This window comes from Anser anser (genome assembly GCF_964211835.1).
Source record: "Anser anser genome assembly, chromosome: 4".
In the NCBI taxonomy this organism is placed as follows: domain Eukaryota; kingdom Metazoa; phylum Chordata; class Aves; order Anseriformes; family Anatidae; genus Anser; species Anser anser.
The window spans coordinates 34,100,592-34,123,720 of record NC_139724.1 but is presented as its reverse complement, the minus strand read 5'-3'; the positions used below and the strand labels follow the sequence as shown (position 1 = coordinate 34,123,720).

At 35.4% G+C, this 23,129-nt stretch overlaps 1 protein-coding gene across 3 annotated transcripts in view; it reads right to left on the bottom strand.

Moving 5' to 3' along the window:
• The window catches only part of LRBA (LPS responsive beige-like anchor protein), a 397,026-nt gene that overhangs the window by 301,600 nt on the left and 72,297 nt on the right, over positions 1 to 23,129 (bottom strand). For 2 of the 3 annotated variants that reach the window (XM_083836331.1, XM_083836332.1), the window contains exons 23-31: positions 19,046 to 20,035; positions 17,918 to 18,093; positions 16,509 to 16,662; positions 15,922 to 16,102; positions 14,522 to 14,649; positions 14,047 to 14,154; positions 11,696 to 11,867; positions 10,633 to 11,077; positions 1,112 to 1,245 (exon numbers count right to left, since the gene is read on the bottom strand). In XM_083836331.1, coding sequence (XP_083692457.1) covers positions 1,112 to 1,245; positions 10,633 to 11,077; positions 11,696 to 11,867; positions 14,047 to 14,154; positions 14,522 to 14,649; positions 15,922 to 16,102; positions 16,509 to 16,662; positions 17,918 to 18,093; positions 19,046 to 20,035 — 2,488 coding nt within the window. Of the gene's footprint in view, positions 1 to 1,111; positions 1,246 to 10,632; positions 11,078 to 11,695; positions 11,868 to 14,046; positions 14,155 to 14,521; positions 14,650 to 15,921; positions 16,103 to 16,508; positions 16,663 to 17,917; positions 18,094 to 18,313; positions 18,404 to 19,045; positions 20,036 to 23,129 lie in introns of all 3 variants that reach the window. The other variant, XM_083836333.1, reaches the window with a different exon arrangement.

Below are 23,129 nucleotides of genomic sequence, written 5' to 3'. Positions count from 1 at the left end.
AGGCTAAAGCTATTGGAAGCACTTCTATATAATTTCCAGTCTTACTCAGCATTAACAAATATATCCTTGGACACATACCCTACAATTTATAAATAAGTATATATTTTATGTAACAAAAAAAGGAATGTTGCATTTACACTAAATGTGAGTTAATTTAGCATACCTGTTTTCCTGTTTTTCTTTATCTGTTTAAGAAATTTTCTAATTATACTGCATTAATGGAATCAGACATTTACATTTGTTTGGCTAGGAGGTAAAAGGAGTACCCCCCCCCCCCCCAAAGAAAAAAAGTTTTTAAAAGTTTCGTTTTGTTTTTTAAATAGACCATTATTTTTGTAATTTATTGCTTTTTGAACAGAAGGGTTTGGGGTTGTTTTTTGTTTGTTTTTCCTTATTTTTAACTTCTGTGTATCTACAGCATCAAAACTAAGAATAAAACAATCTGCATGATAAATGATCAGAAAACATCCAAAAGAATGAAATCTTATATCTATGAACCCATGTAATGTCACTGACAATTGGTCCAGTTTAACCTAGAGTCACATTTATTTTCCTGTAAAGTATCTGGTACCAGTCTTTGTTGGATGCACAGATACCAAATGCAGGCCTGCAAGCTGCTATATGAGAGCATATAACAAAGATACAGACAACGCAGCATGCAGGATACAAAGGTCTCAAAGGCCCTGTTGTCTGACCTGATAATTTAGGACATGTTATACCACATACACTCCAGTAGTTTTTTAAAAAAAAAAAAAAAAAAGTATAAGATACAATCTTCACAGATTGACACATTACCCAATAAGAAAATATAACCAGCAATAACTATCAATGTTCTTAATATAAGCAAGACTCACATATAGACAGGTATATAAGCAGCTAATATATGTATTTGAATCAGTATTACCACTGAAAACAACTAATGACTTCATGTCTGAAAAACGGTTGTTCTCATCTACAGTGTTTTAATACCTGGATACATACTGAAAAACTCACCTTGATTAGAAGATCATAGAACAAAAACTTGTTCATTTGTGTTCAAAGGGATGTTGGGGAAAGGGGAAGCAAGCGTGGAAGGGCTGGGGGTTTTGTTATCCAATTAACTTTTACTCACCGGGAGATTCTCCTGACAGATCTAGGGCTTGGGCTGAATCTAAAGAAGAAACCACACTGACAGCATGTGCAGGAATACCCGTAGCAGCTGTAGAAGAGGAAATGGTTGATTTCTTCGGTGGTACAACAACACTCCTACAGAAGACAAAAAGTGGACAAAAACCACCATGTGAAGGTTCACATGTGATCTAGGACATACATTTCCATGTCCTGCCAAATTACTGTTCCCTCTCTATCTTCTTCTGTCATCGTCTTTGGCAATCTATCTTAACATAAAGGACACTTCACTGTGGTTTAGTTTTCAATGGGAGTTTGATATCTAATCCACTTTCTCAAAATCACTGAGAAACAAACATATAATTACAGGATCAGCAGGATAAGTGACTTGCAAGTAGGCTTTACTTATCATTTTGGCTTCCCAAGATTTTCTTTTAACTTCAAACAACTACTTACAGAAGATATCAGAGGATTCACAATGAAAACTGAGATACAATCAACAGTGAGGGTTACCTAGACAGTATACTCCTTCTGGTATTCTAATGCAAAACTGAATGTTAATCAAAGAAGGATCTACTATAGTTAAAAATCACCCAGCAATCTCAGAATGCACTTACTAACATTCACACACAACCCCCAAATATAGCTAATATAGTAATATATAAAAATATTAATATAGCTAATAACAAATTTGAGTGTAACTTGGTACATAGGGAAAACTTGATTGATAAATCAAAATGCTTTTCAGAGTTGAAGAGAGAATCTCTATTTTTTATGTAAGTTTAATTTCAGGCCTTATAGTCAGCACTAAAGATTATACAAGAGGAAAAGATGCAAAGTGGCAAGTTAGGCATGGAGATTTATCTCGTATGTTATGAACACATCTATTTATGCTATACCAATTTCAATTAAATTGTAGTACTTTATTCCAAATACCTAAAAGGCCTTGTTAAGCATACGTTAAAGGCATTTTTAATTGCAAGTTAGCTCCATAAACATGCAAAAACCCAGCTAATGAGGTAAAGAGTACAGCTGATATATAATGCACTCCCACAGCAGCGCTTACTTTTAATTACCTGGTGTTAACCGTAAGCCGAAAGTCTTCAACATTCAATTTATTTAATCACATCTTTTGTTGACAGTACTATAACAACACACTGAAAGAATTCCCTTAATAGCTTTAAAATATTCATTTTCTAAATAAAGTAACTCAGAAACTTGACCCAAATTCAGGTGTGAGAATAACAATCAAAAAAAGTTCTGTCCAGTATTTTTAAAATCATTCTTGCTAGCATAAAAAAAATAATGGATTGTTATTTTACTCCCTTGTTCATCCAAATGATGTCACAGAAGCTAGACCATGTTACTGACCAAATCAACCCTTCTTAATGGCAGGTGTAGGCAGCCGCCATTTTGGGAGGTAGTACATGTCACATCATTATAAGGGTGACTGCTAATGTTAACTATACACTAAAAAAATAGGAGCAACAACACCTGAGCCCCAAGTCAGGATATTGTGCCTAAACCACAAATTTTGCTGATATGTTCATGTCAGTTTCCCCAAAACAACGATCTAAAAAAAAAAAAAAAAAATTTCAGATTGACTTCTAAATTACATTCACATTACTAATTAATTTTGCACTACCCTGCTATAACAAGGGAATATTTTGCTCAATATTCTGTGATATTAGCTGTCTGGAAACTGTTAGTGCAATTTTGTAATGCACATTCAAATATCTCAAAGGGGTTCAGAAATTAATGTAAGTTTACTTAGTAGAAAGAAGATGCATCCACACAGTAAACATCTGGATATTTCCCCAATATCCACGATGTAGCACTGAAATCCAGGTGTACTCCCTTATGGATTTTAGGTTCTTGTACCCAATTCAAGAAATATTGACCAATAATACTAACCCAAATTGAACATACATGTTACAAAAGCGTGTCTATTCATTTGGACTGTACGTGGTCTCAAAACACAAGCCGAAAACATTTCTTTGCATATCCACTAAGTTACAGAAACAAATATCCATTTGCTGCTAGGAAATACATCCACAACTATATTGCATACAAGGTGGTATGGTGGAATGTTTAGTGACAAATTCTGGTGCAACGTGCAGATGGCAACTGTGCACATACAGGTAGCGCCTATCCAAAAATATATATAATTAATGTAATTCATTTTAAACTGGAAGACATAAAATTACCTTCTAGGGTCTCTTTTACAGTTAGAAAGTCTTATGTTTCTAGGGCTTGAAGTCGAGCACAATTCTCTCAAAACATCAAATCAGAATGGCTGTGTCCTCTGAATGTCTATGAATGCTACTGATCCTACTGCAGGATTCGACTAAGAACCCCAGCAACTCTGAAGCAGCTGGTATTTTAAGACTTCAAGGCCAGCTCTGACCTACATCTTAAATATATTATACATACAAAACTGGCTGAAATTCTTCTGATTTCAGATATTAGATGTCTCCTCCTTTTGGAGGAAAACGCAGGAATGAACATGCTTGAAGGTTCAAGGAGTTTTAGCCAGGGACAGCATTACTACGAGAAGCTCCTCACAGCACAAGTCAGTAAGGACTGGCAGTAAGGAAGCTTGTGTACAGATGGATCTGTTACCTTAATGCTGCTCCTCTGTACCTGGCAATCGGTGGAGACAAAAGGAAATCCCAACTATAACAGTTTTCCATTTTCTGTGCTATTTCTGACACAACACTATATATTATCATTCCTTCCGGTAAACTCCTACTGACCTTCAGCATGCTTAAGTGTAGCTGCACTGAGGGAGCACTTTCAATAAGTTGCCAGATCCTGTACAGCTACCTAAGGAGAGGTGCATTGAAGCAAAGGAATTGGATATGCTACTTTTTTTATTCACTGTGTCAGACAGCAGTGAATAACCACAACAGTCCTTTCTGCCATCTAAGATCTTTTGCATACCTTCTCACCTTCAAACCTACAAAGGTTTGAAAAGGTCCCTTCCTCTCCCTCTCCAAAGCGTCAATTTGAAGCACACAGCAAAAAGAAGAGCCAGGTATTGTCCAAAAACATTATATAAAGAAATCCCAAGCCCTGAATGTACTTTCCCTCTGTCTTCTGGCCAGTTGCCAAAATCACTTGATTCAAAAGTGCTTCAAATATTGCAAGAACAATAAACTAAAACACTGAAGCAACTTAATTGTTTTACTGCGTTAATTGTTGTAAAATTTACTTATTGTAATGTACATCTTTAACCACATGACTGACCAACATTTTTTTTCCTGAATATTTAGGTGTAAATGTAACTGCTCAAACAGAATTTTCTTACAAGATTATTTAAATGCTAATATAAGTAAAATCAATGTTATTAGCAGAAAAACATATGATAGTGGAAAATCACAAATATTGTAAATAAACTATGTGGAAAATATGATAAATATATCATTTTAATAAATCAAATACTGTCTTAGAAGCTGAAAGCACATTAATTTCTATCAAATAGGACGCTTGCTTTCAAAGAGTACACAGAAGACTTCTTTTTTGTAGCTAACCTAATAAGTACTCTTTAAAAGTTAACTATTGCTACATATATGAATAGAATATCCATAAATAGGTGTAGTATGTTTCAGCAGGTCTACAAAAATAATGTTTGTAAAGCTTCTGTAATCACGCGTTAATTTCATCAGAACAACAACAAACATTCAGCAACTTCATAAAGAGCTACTGTTGTCACATGAAAGAAAACCATCAATATACTTTACTCCTTAACATTTTAAGTATTGAACCATTTCAGTTAACTCTAGACTTTCTGGTTGCATTTATAAATTAGGACATCCATTGTCATAACATTCAGATAAATAAGAAATAATATAATCCAGAAAAAAAAGCACAAAAATATTCTTAAGATGCCTTTCAAGCAGACCTCCAGCACTATTGTAAAAATGCAAGTTTAGTTGCCTCATTCATGTGACTATCAGATGTTTTCCTTTTTTAATTTAAAATCAAATTTAAGGTCTAAAGTAGGAATTTACAGCACGTGAACTGATAAACGTAGGTCAGGCATAGTGAGAACTAGCCACCATAAATACATCTTAGCCAGAAGGTCAGTGTGTTATTAGTCCCAATTATGCTGAAGTGTAAGAAGCCTTCGTGTTGCAGACAATTATTCACTGCTGAATGAGCACAGACCACTGAGCTGAACACTGACTTCCATCACAGACAAAGGCTTACACAATAATGATCTATTCTGCCAAATTCTATAAGGATTTACTTATTGAAAGCTTTCTTGTTTTCAAGATCGCTGATTTTTGTTTCAACATAAAAATACAAAATAACTATAAATATCTCCTAAATTTTGAGCACATTTTTGCTAAATATTTTTTCTTTGGAAGTTTGCAAGTCTGCCATTAATCTTAAATATATTCTAAGTTACAGATTTTCCTTGGGACTGAGACAAATATTCCTCATACAACGTGGGCCAGGCCAAACTGATGACCTCACTATTATTTAAAAATACTTACATGAGCTCTAATTCCTCTTGACATATAGGAATTTGTATGGATTTAAATCTCAGCATTCCATTTTTTAGCACTGAACACCAATACAGGTGACAGTTTGTCTGTTTCCCTAAGGGATAATGGTTTTCATTCAAAACCAAAAGAAGTTAGTCTTGTTCCAGGCTACCAGAACGATGACCACTGCAGGGGCTCTTAAGCGATGAGCAAAAGACCACTAGAGGATCAGAGACTTATTTTTACCTCTACTTTGTGAGCCAGGAAAGCAGCCTGCCATGTCAGTGTCATTCTATAGGCTCTGCTCTCTGTAGATAATACCCATTCTCTTATGTCTCCCTTGGAATACCCAAGGAGAAAGGAAGAATAACAGAGTCTCAAAACCATGAGAGATCACAGGAGGGGGAAGGAGGGAAGAGGGAAAAGAAAAGATGATAAAAAGAATACAATCATTTTGGGAGGAAGCTTTAAAATCAGCTTGGCAGAGAGAAGACTTCAAATGGTTGCCTCTTCAGCTCCTGCAGAATGCCGATTTTTGGGGTGCCAAAGTAGCTGAGCTTCTCATCACAGCATAATTGCCTGCACCTCGATCTACAGATTCCCCATTCTCATATTCTGTCCCCACCTGTGCCTGGTAGACTCAATCTTATAAACAACAACTTCATTCTTGCTATACTTGAAGCCCAAATCACTGATGTCTAACATGTATTAATTCCATATAAAGACAAATTTTATATTTAACCGTAATACCCCAATTAACCATTACAAAGGCACAGGCATACCACTGAATGACTAACACAAATGCTGACGGAGCCAAGCTAAGCAGCTCACAGACAAATGTTCCAAAAAAGATAAACAGGCTTATTAACATACCTATTCTGTAAGTTACAGCTTAGCCGCAGATTTAGCATGATTTAAGAGCCTATATTCCTTAGAACCCTCAGCATCGGCTTCCTATAATGACATGATTATTGAGTGGTTCCACAAAGAGCAATAGAAGCCAGGAGAGACCATGTTTTTATTTTACATTGCACCATAAAAATGGCAAGCTATAGGTTATGGTTTTTATTAGACTAACTGACAAGAAATTTCTGTTTTTTTAGTTTTTTGGTTTTTGGTTTTTTTTTTTTAAATCCTAGCTTCGGTTATTTTTATTGCTATTTTATTTAAATTTGCTTGCATTAGTCCCCCCTTTTTCCTACAGGATTATAGCCAAGTAAGAAAACTGTTGTAGGACCCACTGAAATTGGAACATTAATTCATGTCCCTGGGGATGCTGGGAAAAAGCCAATGCGAGTCTTGAACTTCATCACGATAAACCCTTGGCACCCACTAATCACAAGATTGTATCTTCACATAAGATAAGGGGGGGATTTTTGGCATGGGAATGAACACACACACCTAGTTGTTTGCAAAGGCTTGCAACCTGGCAGCCTTTCAGTTAGGTTTCACTCACATAGCTGTTACTGTATACTCTCCAGCTATAGCTGGGAAGTTGATAATCCTTAAGATATGAGGAGAGTTTTGATTTCTGACACAGCATTCCTGAGATAAATGCAGGATCAGAGAGATGCTTTGAAATTCCCAGAGATACCCCACTGGTAAACTGCTACATGGGAACAACTTTTACCAAAGCAATTTTTTGTTTTGTTTTGTTTTTTTTTTTTTAAAGAAAAACAAGTTAAACAGTAGCTCACAGACTTTGTTTGCTATCAGACAACAGATTATATTTAAGTCATCGCAGAAAGTTAGAGAGCATCCTAAAGCTTTTTTTTCCAAACTTTCCCTACATACCCTTAGTATTTTCGCATATCCGAAAGATGAAAACTATTATTTTCAACTCTTTTACAACCTCCTGTAAAAGGTTTTTCTTTTGCTGGTACAACTCCTTCATGCTATTGTCACTAAACACTGTGCTGTCATTTCAGAGCATAAACTTGTATTTTAAGCAGAGTCACACTACCTAAAGATATAGGCACTTTGAAGTGGTCATGGAACTTTTCTCTATATATCATTTTAAATATAAATATTTCATATATGCACTTACTCTATCTTTTTGATTAACTGATTTACTAGCTAGCAACATGCCTCGTCACAAATCAACATATTTACCAGAGATGCAAGATTGTGTATGTCACTACCAGATTATAATTGTCTAGGAATAAGACTTCTACATCATTAAGTACACTTTTGTCTACCTGACAGGCCCATAAAGGGAATGAAATGAAATAGTAAGCCACTGAGAAACAAAGAACCACTGACTTAACAAGGTCACATGCAAATGCTGATGGACAAAATATTTTATACTAGTTCATGACCTTCTCCTCACATATTTAGCCTCTCCCATTAAACACAAAGTCAAAAGTTATACCCTCACACTGGTGTGGAGCAGTCAGTGGAGCTACATAAGCCTCTACAAAACTGCTTGCCGTCTGCTCTCCCATTCACAAGCGTGCTGCTGCCTTACTGCTTCAGTCTACGCACCACAATCACAATTCCAAGCACTCCTTTCACATGCCTGTATGTATTCCTTCACCAAACTACTTTCCTTTCAGTATCTGATAGAGTAAACATCAGATTGTTCTTGTCTCAAGGTTAAGCAGTGTTTAGAGTTGCAGTTTAAAACGGCTGGCACTTTGGAGATGGGAAAAGGAGAAAAGAGTCTATCTGGGACAGTGTGGAGACAGACTGGAGAGGTAAAAGGGCAGAACAGCAGCAATTCAACTTTTCAGTGATTTGCTTCACCAAATCCAATTATACCACAGTTCAAGTTTTTCACAGTTCATATCTCTATCATTCAACAACAAACCATAACACTTTCCTGAGGACAAACACTCGTCACAGACTAAAATCGCATGCTATTTCACATCAATTGCCCACTTGTTTTAAAGAGCAACAACAGGTATTTGTAAGGAAGTGCTAAAAGCAGCAGGGACTGAGAGACCAAGTTCTAATTCAGTGTCTCTATTCTCCCCATTTTCCCCTTCTGCCTTCATCCTCCTACTGCTCCCAGAACATTTCCTCCTGTTCAGCACTGTGAGCAGAACACATTATTTACTTTGAGACCAGAGCAAGTGGACCAAAAGCTAGCACACACACCACCTGTAACCTAGCCAGAAAAGAAGCACCATCTCTTTCCCCTTTAGCAACACAGAGGTCTGAGCTGAGAAGACACGTTAGACGGCTGTAGCATACCACTGGCAGAGCTGCACTTCTTTCTTTGGTCATCTAAGTTTGCTAGTTTGAGCATAGCAGCCATGGACTGCAAACACATCAGAGCCAAAGGATATCCATGAATAACCAGGAGATCAAATACTGCTCTGGTAACAAGGGTGCCCTCCCACCAGCAGATCCACTGCAGAATTTCTGGATATGACTAAGGCTTTGCTAGAGGCAAGAATACTGAGATGCCTTCTTTTGTTCTTTTTGTTTTCTTTACTGTCTTTGGAAATCCTGTAGAGGTAAAAGTCAGTAACAGTAAAAGACAATATGGCCTGTCACACTTGTGAAAAGATGAGCTAAGGACACTGTGATGTAGAGGGCACCAAAATGATCAAGAAAGAGGGATTTCACTCTAACAGAAAAAAGAAATGCCCATTTTAAATCCACTGTACATTTGAGTATTAAGAAAGGCAGATGTTTATTAAAGTAAAACAAAACGAAAAAAAGGGTTCTAGCTATTACAATAACACAGCAAATCTAAGAGGCTAGGGATATATCTATTGAATGAAGCCTGAAAGATTTTAAGTAGGCCCTTGGCAGAACACAGATGCATTTTCATAAAGGAGTACGGGAGTATTGCACTGGTGGAAGGACACCTAGCTGATTACCTCCATTGTTCTCAGTCCATTTGTTAGTTATTATTAAGCCAATATTCATTTGCAGGCCCACAGTAACAGAAACTAGATATAGGTGTGTGATAACGCACATGCTAATCTACACATAATTGAAATTATTCAACACCCATTTTAGTTAGTTTTAAAGGACCCAGGAAATAAATGTGCACAGTACAGCAGCACTCATTAGATTATGAGCCAATTCCTAATTTAGGAAACATAAAAAGTATGGTTTCTTTTATTCAAACTGGAAAAAAAATGTAATCAGGAAGCTAATGAGCTGAGTATCTTCTCAAGTGGCACATGACAGCATTAAACTAGAAGTTTATTCATCAGTTATCCTGATATATCATTGATTTGTTGTATTAGCCTTTACCTTGCAGATATTTCATCTGCTCTGTCTCACATTGTTACCATTAATATGAAGAGAGGTTAACACCTGATAGTGCAGCAAAAAAAAAAAAAAAGAACACTTGGATTTATTTATTTTTTTTTAATGTAAAGCACTCTCCTGAAGAAGCACCAGTCTATCTTTGGTATTTCTAAGAGCTATCTGCTTGAATAAATGCACCTAATCTATCAAGATTTGCTAAGTATGTCACTGGAATACATAGACACTTCAAATGTCAGAGCACAATGATCATGACGGAGGATGATGGGGAGAGGGAGACAATTGGGAGGAGAGTTAACAAATGCTATGCAGAGCAGAAGATAAAGGAGGAGGCAGAAAACATCTGAAAGTGCTGCTGTTAGGAATAGGAAAACAGGAAAGACAAAAGAGCAGCCTACACAATCTTTTCTTTTACTCTTGAGATCATTTCTAGGCAATTTCTTAGTCCTCTTACCATACTTGCTTCTGAGCTGTAACATGCATGGAGACAGAAGAGTCAACTTTCAAAAAAAAAAAAAAGAAGTGATGGCTTTGAGACATTCAAGTATAACCCAATTACCAGTCATTTTCCAGGACAACAAAACGTCCCATGAATTTCAGAGAATACCAAAGTATCTTCATGGTGAACCCATTTGAGGTCAGTGGGCTTTGTAGTCAATGGTTCTACTTAAAAATCAAGCATCTTGATTACATTAAGTACTAGATGACACTGTACATGAGATCTGCTGAAACTAAGTGTGATTTGTTTTCATTCAGATAGCTTAAGCAAACTGAAATAGTCCAAATATTTTAGAAGTTACATTACCTGTCAAAGGAATGGAATTGTACATGATGCTCAGCACCTCCTTCACCAAGTACTCCAAGGAAGGCTGGTGGCAGAAGAGCAGGATCCACTGCAGTCCCATCAGCTGGTGTGTTTACCAAGCTTCTCAGGATATCTTTCACATTAACATTTTTTGCAGCTGGCACAGAAGTTGCAGGCTTACTATCTTCAGTTTCTGTCTCATTTCTGCCCTCCTGAGACTTATTTACTTCTAATGAGAGAGTGCTAAGTACTTCACTGATAGCATCTGGACCTGCACTGACATTCAGAAGTCCTGCTTCAACACCACCGCCTGAACTGTTTGTTTGCCCTGAAGTTGGTTCCTCCCCAAGACCAGAGTCCCTTCTTCGTAAAGATGCTGTACTTTCTGAAACTTCAGTGGAGGCTGAAGTTGAAGCACTGAGAGCAGCAGATGGGTTTTCCACATCTGTTCATACCAAAGACAGAGAACAAATTTGAAAAGTGCATTATTAACACAACTGTATTCACCACAATGCTCCTAAAAAAGTAACACTAATAGGTGACAAAGGAAATGACACAGCTATAACTATTTCCTCTTGCCTGCTTAGAGATTTAGTATTTAAGTATTTAATATCAAACTTGGAACAGAAGAAAATTCTTCCAATTTCTAAGAAGCATAAAAAGTCTCAACATCCAAAATTTGAGACAAAAGAAACAGAAAATATTGACTCAAAGAATGAAAATGAATTGATTGCCCTAAAGAAGAGTAGCAGTAAGTAAAATACAGTCTTACCGTGGAAACAAAAAATTGGCAGTCTACGCTTATGCATGCTTGACCCTAAGCAAGATAGCAATTTTTCTGCAACAAGCATTCATGAATACTTAGCTACTTCACTGAGATTTAACACCTCTATTTATTTATTAGGTTCTTCTCAGATGAGAAAGAGGGAAATGGGATACTTTCATGTTATTTATTTAAGTGGTTAAAAAGCATATATTTCTGTACAATCTGAAGTGGCCTTCTACAGAAATTTAAGATGCATAAGCCACATTACTATATTTAGCCAAATAACGAACAGTTCACCTGCAGCAGGAGTTCCATTATTTTCATTCTCTGATTCCTTGAATGACTGGCTATGGTTTGGTGGTCTTCTTTCATTCTGGGGTTCCAGAATATCTCTGTATTTTGAAACCATGAGCACAGAAATGAAATATACAACAGCCAAAGCCAAGAATTGAGCCTGTTTACTATCCTCCTGTAGAAAAGGACACACACACAGATTTTCTATTACAATTTCAGCAACATGCTTATTTTTCTGTAAAGTATGCCCAGCGCTACCATAAACAGACTGAAAGTAAGCTGATATGTCAACAACGGAAGAACAATATTCTCTAGTCACAATTTGCCTCACCCATAAAGCTGGAGAATACAGCAATTGTATTCAAGGGGCACTAATCCCTTCATTTTTCATATATGACAACGTTGACTAAGGTTATGTGCTTTGACTACATGCTTCCAGTTAGCGCAGGGACTAGGTCCCCTTTATTTACATGTGTTTTCTCTACTGCATGATTACTCATTTGCCAAGATATTAACCTTTGCTGAAATAGTACCAGGCAAGTGTACTCAAGAAAACTGAAAAAGTAGTTATAAATTATTACATATCAGTGAAGAAAGTGGAATAAATTCCAGAATCCAAGTTATTTTATTTCATCCTCAGATTGTCAAGATGGATGTACTGTAATACATGAAATTTAAACAAACAAGGCAAATATGCATTGGCATTACTGGTATAATGTTTTCAAGGTATTTTTTTTTTTTTTAATCTCTTCACAACATTTTAACATGAATTATGCCAAGTGCCTCTTCAGGGTACTCAGTCACTCCTAGTGAAAGACAGGAAAGGCCTACGCGGACAGCTGTGAACAGACATAACGATTTAGCCTAAGACTATCCCCTTCACCCTTTGGTCAGAAAATAAAACCTACCACAGGAAAAAACGTCTTTGTACACATTGGAATCACAGGAGAACTGAGTAATTTCGGTTACCACAGACCAATTGGCAGGAGGGGGGGGGGGGGGGTCGGTTTTCCTCTCATGTACTTAAGTACTCAGGAGGCATTCATTTTTTTCTTTTCTCTAACTTACTTTCTTGAACTTCTCAAACTGTAAAGCTCATTTTATCATGATCAGAGTGCAGCCCCCCAGATTGGTAAGGATTAAATAGAATTTTCTTCCTAGTTAGTTTTTGTAGGACAGTTTTCAATTGTATTTAATAAAATTGTGGTCCAGTTAAGCAGCACTACTCCTTATTTTTTTCTGCTATTTTTATAGAATTCCTTGAAATAAAGTTCATATAGTTATACTACTGATGGTTAAGTGGAATCCACGTGGGTTCCTCCTATACGTGTTCAAATCATACCAATCACAATTCTGTGCACTGAATGCCATTTAAAAAACCGCACACAAATGAAACATAAAACATTTAGACATCAATATAAACAGCTCAGATAAAAGGTACTCCAGAAGAGATCTTTTATTGTCTACTTTTTCTCTACAGCTCAACACAGTAGCCAAAAAGCAGAGTTATTGTATTATTCTACATATACTTGTGAAACAGAAAATCCAGTGGCTTAGATATACCATAAAAAGCAAACTCCATATGTGTATATTGTTTTTTAAAACTAAAAAGTGAGAATATAAAATGTGCTCGATTTTGAAAATCGCATTGTTAGGATTATTTTAGTTGCCACCAGTACAGAAGATTAACTACCCATTACTCTTTTGCACACTGATACTGGTAGGGGCTGAATGAAGCTTGTTTCAATCAGTAATTCCTGTAAATGTGAAAACCAATAGTTCTATCCAAACTATTCTGGACAGCACAAAAGCCATTGGGTCATTCATTATACTTGCTAAATACTCTAAATATTGTAAAGTAAGTTCTAGCATACCAGCTTGTGGCCGATGACTCAGAGCCATTGTAGCTACTGTATTTGCTTACAGAGGGTTTTTTTAAGCAATCAATCTCAATTTCCTCAATATCAGCTATAAAGTTGCTGACATACAGCAAAGTTATTTTTAGTCAATTCAAGCCGAAAAAGCGTATGCATATATACAGCACATACACACAAATTGGTTCCTCTGAGGGGACATAAAGGAATTACAGATGGCCTCTAAGTCATAACTAGCTAGAAAGATACTCATCAAAAAGTATATGTAAACATCTTCCTGATATATAGTATATATAAACAATTTGTCTATGTACAGCATGTTAAAGAATATATTTGTACTAGAAACAACATATTTAACATGCAAGAGTCTTGAAAGCTATAGGCAGAATTCCAGAGAGTCAGTTCAAGTTTAGACAACTGCGTTAACACAGCAAGCATATAGCAAATAGAAGTCTAGGTATAACATAATTTGTAACTCACTATATCTCTGAAAACTACTGCTCGAAGTCGATTAATATCCATGTCCTGCAGAAGTCTGTCATGGTCTCGTATTGGAGAAATTCCACCAGTCACAATGTCCACTGGACTCTATTCAAAAAAAAAGCAATTGTTTCAAAATCTGTTTTTAAAAACATTCTATGAATAATCAAGCATGTACAATTCCCCACTGTACATCATATTATCAAAACTGGAAGCACAAAAGTCACATATGTATTTTGTATTTTAAGGAAAAACAAAAATCTGAATTTCTTGTGACAAAATTATTTCACCGTGCAAGTTTAAATATGTACATGTTAAATTTCTACCTTGGAAAAGTTAATTCAGGATTTCCAGTGTTTATGTTCTTCAGCTCTATTAAAGTACCAGTGGTACAGTTACAAATTTAAAAACCTATCCCTTTGCACACAGTAATGATTATTAACTTTTGTGTTCTGGAATGTGCTCTCATACTTACCTTTGCTGTGGATTTTCCTGTTCCTATAAAGCCCTGTATTGTTTTTTGGTTCTTTGCAAGGTCTCCAATAGGCTTCACCTGTGCATGCTGTTGACACTCCAAGCAATTTCTTACTGCTACTGCACATACTTGAAGGGAAAAGAAATGTTAAGAATTACCCTGGGAAATAGTATTCTCTATATCCCTTACAGAGATGTATATAGCTTAAGTAATAAACAGGCATATTAAAGTTTAAGCACATCAGTAAAAATATTTTGCTTCCAGAAGTTTTAAATAGTTGCAAAACAATGCTCAAAATACATTAATAATTAATACTTAACTATTACAACACATAAGTTATATGTAATGAATACTTCAAAGTTAGTAAGTTAGCATTATTACATCCTTTTTTCATCCCTCACTGAAATTTTACCATGCATTCAATCTCATGAGCTGGGAAAGGTGAAGAAGCTAAATTTCACAGACTAGCAACGAAGAAAGAAGCGATACACTAGTGAAACATGTCAATAGTTGCTTCACAATACTCTTGGACTAAACATTCTTACGTTACATGACTTTTTTTTTTTTTTTTTTAAGTTTCAAATTGTACCTGTTTTGTCTTCTAATATTATTTTCAAAGGAAAAAAGAACTACCCCACCTCTATACCTGTTTGCATCCCATAAATCTTGTTCTACCTGCACAAAGTTTTAATTGCCTAGAAAGGGAGAGGAAGGCTAGTTACTGTTGTTGCTCTGAGCTGCTCTGGCACTCATGCAAATTAAACTTTTCATTGCAAAGAAATCTTACAGCATGCAACTGGCATGAATACTCTTCTCCTGTATTAACTAACTGGATGCAGATAATGATTTTATTACTATTATTATTTTATTTTTAAGTAATGATCACTTTCATTCAATCCAATTTGATACAAACATACTATAATTCTGGATACAGCTACTAATCAGTTTGAATCCTTTAGAAGTTTACATCTCTATTTTTCACTATTCCTTCACCTACTGAACACAAGATTTAAACCTCTTCTCTAAGGTAAACCTGTGAATGTTCACGCTTTTATACATGGTACAAGATTACTTTTTTTCTTAATGCTGCTGTATTATCAGTCTTGATTATTTAGGGAACTTTGGAAAAAAATATTTTCATGGGTAAAATGAAAACATACATCCACAACAGTCAGGCTACCAAACTTACTTTAATCATTTGTTTTATTTAAACTTCTTAAAGAGGAAAAAAAACATGCATATGCATTGTAGAGTAGAGTAATAGTAAAATAGTAAGAGATCCCAAGGCATCTTAGACTAAATTTAGTCTTGACTTAAAAAAAATAAAAAAACAAGCTGTCAGTAGCTACTATTTCATAATAGCAAGCTCCTGTGCTTATTAAGTGGTTTTATTTACTTACCTAGACGAAGACATTGTCGCAGAACTCCTCCAGATGACATATTTTTCTCAGATTCAATTTCAGTGAAACCAAGAGAGCTTGCAAAAATTAGCACATCCACAAGGTTGATTAATCTCTGGAGAAATGTTAAAGACGCTTCTACTGAAAGTCCTTGAGTCGGCTCAATATTCTCCAATTCATGCTACACAAAGGAAAAATTGCAAGCAATATTTACTTCTTTACAAAGATGATAATTTGTACATATCAAATTAAGAAAAATGTATGTTGGAAGTCTGTTTTCAGTCAAATTCAAAAGTAGTAATTCATCATATCTAGAAACAATCACTAGTATTGAGATTTAATCTTATTCCAGACCACTGTAGGACAATGAAGCTAAGCGACTTCTTTTTATCTCGTCAGGCGACGAGGACAGACACCCAATTTATCTTAGAGAAAGCGTGGAAATAGCAAAGGAAGGAAAGATGTTTGTGGAAACACCCCCTTCATATTCCTGTTTCCCAAAAGGACAGATATAGTAGTTAATATACTACATAAAGAAAGGTGTATACCCACAAGAGAAAATTCAAAATAAAAATGAAATTTCTTACAGTAGCAGATGTAGCAGCAGACAGCAATGGCAATATACCACCACAAGCCATGATCATGTTGTCCATCACTTGAGAGATGAGGTGAATTGTGTTGTGTACAAATATGACATTGTCACTGCTATTCACAAAGTCCATCACAGTTTTTGTAGAATGGCTGTCCAAAACAAAGAAGCAGGTTTCACAAAAATACTTGCAGAATACAGCTTTATTTGTGGTATTTTAACATCTTTGTTTAAAAAATAAATAAATAAAATAAAATAGCAATGGGGCAGCAAATATCACCAGAAGATTCAACTGCTGTACCTTAATCTAAACCTATAAAAACCTTTCCTTTCTGGTCTTAAACTTCTCCAGCTTGCTAAAAACACCGAGATGCATGCTTAAATATTATTTGGATAAAGATGCATTATAGGCTGGTTCTATGATTATCTGCTATAGTGAAAGACACTGTATCCGTCAATACAATAGCTTCCTGGAGGTACAAACTAGATTTTAACTTAAATCTTTGGAAAAAAGATTTATTATTAAATATTAACACAAAGAAGTTAAAATCAACAAAACACAAATCCAGTTTAAAAAAGGAAACATTTTCAAAACAGAACCTAAACTAAAAATGTATTTAGTTATATCTGAGGATATCCTGAGCAGTTAATTTACTCACAACTTAAAAGTGACAGTCAAACAAAAATCCACCACAGTTCAAATTGTATTTCAATCACTTAAAAACTATTTATTCATTTCTACTTTCATTTCCATTATGTCAGTTCAGTTATACAGTTCAATTTAAATTTGACATTCAGTACTAAAAGCTGATAATAGACATAATTTTATTTAAGTTAGTAAATCTTAGCTTAAAAATGCAGAATTATTACTGGTTTCAAAGTTTCCGTTTTTTACTAAAACTATCCTGATAATTACATTCCAGACCAATTACAAATTCATTTTTAAATGTATATAACTAGAATACTTCCGTTCACAGAACCCTAATAAAGCAGCAACATGATCTGTGTAAATATGGAAGTAGTAAATAGTATTTGGGATAGTTTTTTTTTAGTCCATACTTAGATATGTGTAAAAGATGATTCACATTTATCAAGAACATGGAAATCGTGGTCCAATTGAAATCATCAGGACTGCCATTGACTTAACTGTGGCTAGGAGTTCAGCCAAAATATAGGTTGAGGGTCTGCACCAATACACATTTAGGTTTGTAAAAAGTCTTTACACAAAATCTAAGAATATTTGGGTATAGGCCACAAAAGAAATAAGGTTATTGAATAATGACTAAAATACCAGATGTACAGACTTCAAAGTCAAAGAGTGACCCTGATGCAGTTTCAACAAAATCTCAGGTTAACTATTGTTGAAATGCCTGTCTAGATCATTCCATGGAAAGCACATAAATTTACCTTCTCCACATCTGTATATCTGTTTCAATGGAAAAGAGTAAGTCTGTGAGCAAGCGCTGATGCATCAGTGACCACTTAAACTCAGGAATGCGGAACACAGTTGACCTAGAGTCTCTTCTCTGTGTATCTGACGTAGCAGCTAGCTCTTGTCCTGAAGAATCTTGCTGTCTTGAGCTCTGAATACACAATTTGTAGACAAAAAAAATTCCCACACCCTGGTTATTGTCTTCTACGGCATACAATGAATGGCATTTCACAGACTTAAGAGTTTGGATACTGCACGTTTAGACTTTGCACAGTTACAAATAAAGTTAAAACTATTACACAAATACTAGTCTACAGCTGCACTACCACACCTGTCAGTCTAGGCATACACAAGCAGCAACTCAACCTTACCACAGGGGGAGTACAGGTTGCTGTAGACAGTGCTTTTCCTCCTTTAAGGAAGAATGGTGCAGAATGAAGAGCATCCATTAGCAGGTATCTCTGCAGAAGGGAAGTGCTCAGATACATGACCATTCAACCATGAAAAGCAGTGAAAACTACGAAAACCACAGCAGTAGACAACAGAAGCCCAGGTTTAACTTGCACTTGCATGAAAACATAGGCTGACACGACAGAGTGATAACCACGTCCAATTTTAGTTTCAAAAATATGTATTTTGTGTGCCTGCAGAGAAGCCAGAGTAAAAAATATTTTCACAAGTTCCATCAGGATATCACAGAACTTTAGTGTGTTTTTTTTTCCCACACAAGTACTGTTTGCTTCTCAATAATTCTAACAGCTGTGCATATAAGTGATCAGACTGAAAAGAGGTAAAGAGAGATTGAGTAAAAAAGCAGAAGAATTCTAAATAAAATCGTGTCAGAATATCTAAATGTTTCTATTCTTCAAACTTAAGAATGGAAGCAGTGACACAAATGAAGGATACAGCTAGCCAAATACTCCATCAACATCCATAAGTGGCTAGACAAAGAATAGAAGTTTAGAAACTTCACAGTACACAAATTAGTAAGAATTACAGCTGTTTTAATCAAGGGTCCAAAGTGTTCTTTAGATAACCTCACAAAAAGTCCACCTCCTTTTTTTTTTTTTAAGCTAGGCATACAAAAGACAGGTAGAAGTTACCTCAGGTATAGACCTGGTGGGCAGAGGTGCTTCTAGACATGTGCTGGCTTTCAGTTCCAGTCTTTCTGTATCTGATGCAACACTAGAAACATCAAGCTTAGCAATTCTTTTTTCAGATGCTCCAGCAGGCTCTGCTACATGTGCATTTGCATTTTCAGCTGTTTTTTCACTAGAAACAGTCTTTTCTTCCAGTTTCTTTTTCCCTTCTGAATCCAGTTGAGTCACTACTTCCTGAACTGCAGAATTTGCGGTTTCTGATAATGCCAGTTCTTGTTTTTTCCCATTCATGCCAACATTATCCTCAGATTTTAAAAGCACAGATTCAGATTGCTTCTCTATCACTTCTTCCTGCTTTGCCACTTGATTTTCATTGGAGCTATGCTTTTTGTCTGTTTCTGCAAATTCTTCTGAAGGTAAAGGCACAGTGCTTTCCTCTTTCAAATCAACGAAGTCATCCTCATCCTCCATCTCTACTGTTGATTTTTCCACTCCTTCTGGACTTGCAGGAGTTTCTCCTTCCGAAGTAGTTTCTATTACCAATGAAGCAGCTACTGTTTCTTCCATAAGCTCCTGAGGTTTGCTCAGAGAATCTTCAATTGCTTCAGCTAGTCCACTACTAATTTCTGAAACACTGGGGTTTATTGCTTCTGGCTCTGGAGAAAATTCTGAACTAGGCATTGCTTTTAAATCCTGTTTAGTCTCCCTGTCTTCCTCCTTTGTCTGTTCAGACACTGAATGTGTTTGCAGGTCACCATCAGACTCATTTTGTTCAGTAGTGGACTCCATATCATCCTGGAAGGAAGGAGCCGCAGCAGCAGCAGCTTCTTTTATCTCCAAACACTGTTGCTTTCTCGCAATTTCCGCTCCTTTGCTAACTCCAGAAATTGTTCTTATTGGAGCAGAAGGACCTATTCCACTCTCTTCACCTCCTTTTTCTTGGTATTCCCTGTACATTTGAGAAAGACTCTCTTTGTGCATTTCAAATGTTACCTAAAAGAACACAGTTGAAAGTACATTAAAAATTACATACCGATGACCATTTACTCTGAAAAACTCCAAATCATGGTTCAAATCATGGAGTCATACCACGAATTTATATTGGATGCTGTTCTCATGATAATGTTAAATACAAGGTTAAAAATAATTTTCGTATTGCATATATCACTTCAATCAACAGCAAGTATTTCTTAAGGATATCTGATATTCTTGGCTTTAAAAAAAAGTAGTACCTTAAGGAAAAAATCCTAGAATGAATCCAAGGACAGGAACTAAAATGTTTACTCAGTTTTAGAGACTATTTCTGGTAGAAGTTAAAACGTTTCAAGTTTAATATTTGTAATTAACACTCGTATTATTTCCTTTGATAATAACAGTCATCTGTACTTTGAATTATCCCTGCTACTTGCATTCATTTAATTGTATAGAATGCAAATAAAAATGCAACAATATAACATCCAGAGAATTACCAAATTTGAGTTAGCTGATAATCTCAACATTTTTTAAGATGGGATGCTTTGTAATAAGTAACAGGGGCAGTTATCATGGCTGAACTTTCACATCATTGTAGTACCTTAACCATTCTCAACAATTGGCAAAGAAAAAATAATCTTTTCTAAGGAGTTTACATTTAAAAAAAAAAAAAAAAAAACAACAAACAGAAAACATCTGACAATGTAGGAGCAGAGAGAATCATGTAACAAAGCCAAAATCCTGGGGACTGTTAAATGATACCTAAAATTCTGGAGAGGATTTTGCCTCAACAAGCTGCTATTCACTCTGTCTGATTTAAAAAAAAAAAAAATAATAAGAATTACAAAGCCTGATTAAAGTGAGAGAGCCTATAAATGAGCTGATATTTTTATGTATAGAAAAAAATCCAGGTAGAAAAACTCTGTATACATACTGACAATAATCATTTGCACAAACAAATAACTTGGTGCCGAAAAAAATTCTCACTGCTTAACTGAAGTTTTTATTATTCTGTCATAAAATTTAGTTTATCCATAGTTGTCTGTTTAGGATTTAGATTTTTCTCCTGTAACAGAAATGCCTATTTATCCCCTTTATTCTGAGAGAGCTGAGAAACTATAACCTTAGTTCTCAACATTTCCCCCCATATAAACTGCAGATGTATGTTGTTTTGTTTCTTTTAAACTGTTTTCTTCATCATAAACATTTTCCTTAAACAACACAGAGTAGTACATTTTATTAAATATGAATACACATTTTCTTGTCTTACTTAAATTCTCAAATGCGTTAGTCAAAAGCTAAATACATAGGTTGAAAAGGTACTAGAGATTATAGTTAACTAATCAGAGAAGAGCAAAGAGAGAACAAAGGTAGAAAATATTTTTAGCAAGTTGTGTTGTCAATGTTAGTTCTTTAATGGACTATTTTTTTCAAACACGTGTTAATGTACTGTAGGAATAGTATACTTTACTAACACAGTATTTGAAGCATGTTATTTGTTCAAGCTGCACTAATTGAAACTAGAGTCTCTAGCAACAGAACTGGGAAATCGTCCTGTTTTAGAAAAAAAGTCTTTCCATACTAGTTTCATATCTGTTATATACAAAGAAAAAAGTATGAATGATTACAAATAACTAAAGGTTCATCCACCTGGCACAATGATCTACAAAATATTTGATTACAGAGTATTGTTAACTAGATTTGGTTTGCTTGCTTGTTTTTAATTTCAAAAATACTTCTTTCCAAATCCCCTCTGAACTGCACCAAAGCCAGGATGTCAAAACCAACCCAAAGTAGATCTTAATAAGCAATGTTAGACATTTATGTTCAAAAACACAATTAGGCAAAGACGATACTTTTGGTGAAATACATTACTGAGTAGAAAAAAACTCGACAACTTGACCTGATCTACAGCCAGCTTTCGCTCTTCTCCTCTCTGTTGATTCCTCTATTTCCACAATTACTAAAAAGCTTTATTGCAACAACTTCAAAAAGAGAGTCAACAAATGAAAATACTGTTGGCATACACTTTCAACTGATTAATCAAAATCATCCCATGCTACTCTCTCTCAGGAGAGTTTCCTGTTGCATGCTTTGTTTTTCCTAATAACCTACATGTGCTTGAAGTCAGAGTGGTACCATACGTGTTCATATTAATTTTGAATGTTAACATGTGAATCATAAGCAATAAGCTGAGCAGTTTTGTTTTTCCAACAAAGTCTGTTGCAAGATATAAGTATGAATTGTAATGACTGTTTATGTTAGAGATGCAAACAACTTTGCAGCAGGTCTTCTTTGCCCATGTTAAGTCAATAGTTGAAAATACACCATATGGTAGAGGGACGCAGTAAAATTTCACAGTCTCATCTGAAACAGGGAACAGACAGTGGTTTGGAAGGCATTATAGAGCAACCTCCTGCAACACTCTGAAAACCAAACTGTGCTCTTCAAGATTGTTAATTGCTACTACCAAAAAGAATGTGGCAAGAAGGTCAATACAGACAACTGTTATCTTTACAGATGGGCAATGTAAACTTCTGGGCAAATAAATCCAAGCATAATCTGATGAGAATCTATATTGATTGAAGAACAAAGCAGGAAACCGCAAGGAGAGTGACACTGAAAGAAAATTAGAAAGCACAGAACTACAGGAGCACATCACACACAAAAAAAAAGCCACCTAAAAATGAAAGCAATTTCTACTTCCACCATAAACATCAGAAAGATTTATTTCATGTCATTTAATAATTAATGGATTAAACAGTGTGCTTCAAATAATGTTCAAATTAAAATAGCAATACACAAAATAAGACAGACTACCTGTACGACAGGATTTTTCTAACTTGTGTGTCAAGTTTGGGTTTTTCTTTGTACAAAAAAAAACAAATCTAGGAAGCATTGCTTTGCAAAATCCAACTTTTCAATAAGCATGTCTAAACAGTTCTGCTTACTATATTAATTTGTAATTTGGCTTGACAAGAAACTAAGATACAGCGGTACTACAATGAAGACACTGAAAAAAATTCCCCCACACTATTGTTCTGTGCCACGGCATTTATGAAGTACACAAGTTCGAAGCCAAACAATACATCCCGTAAGAAAATACTTAAGATTA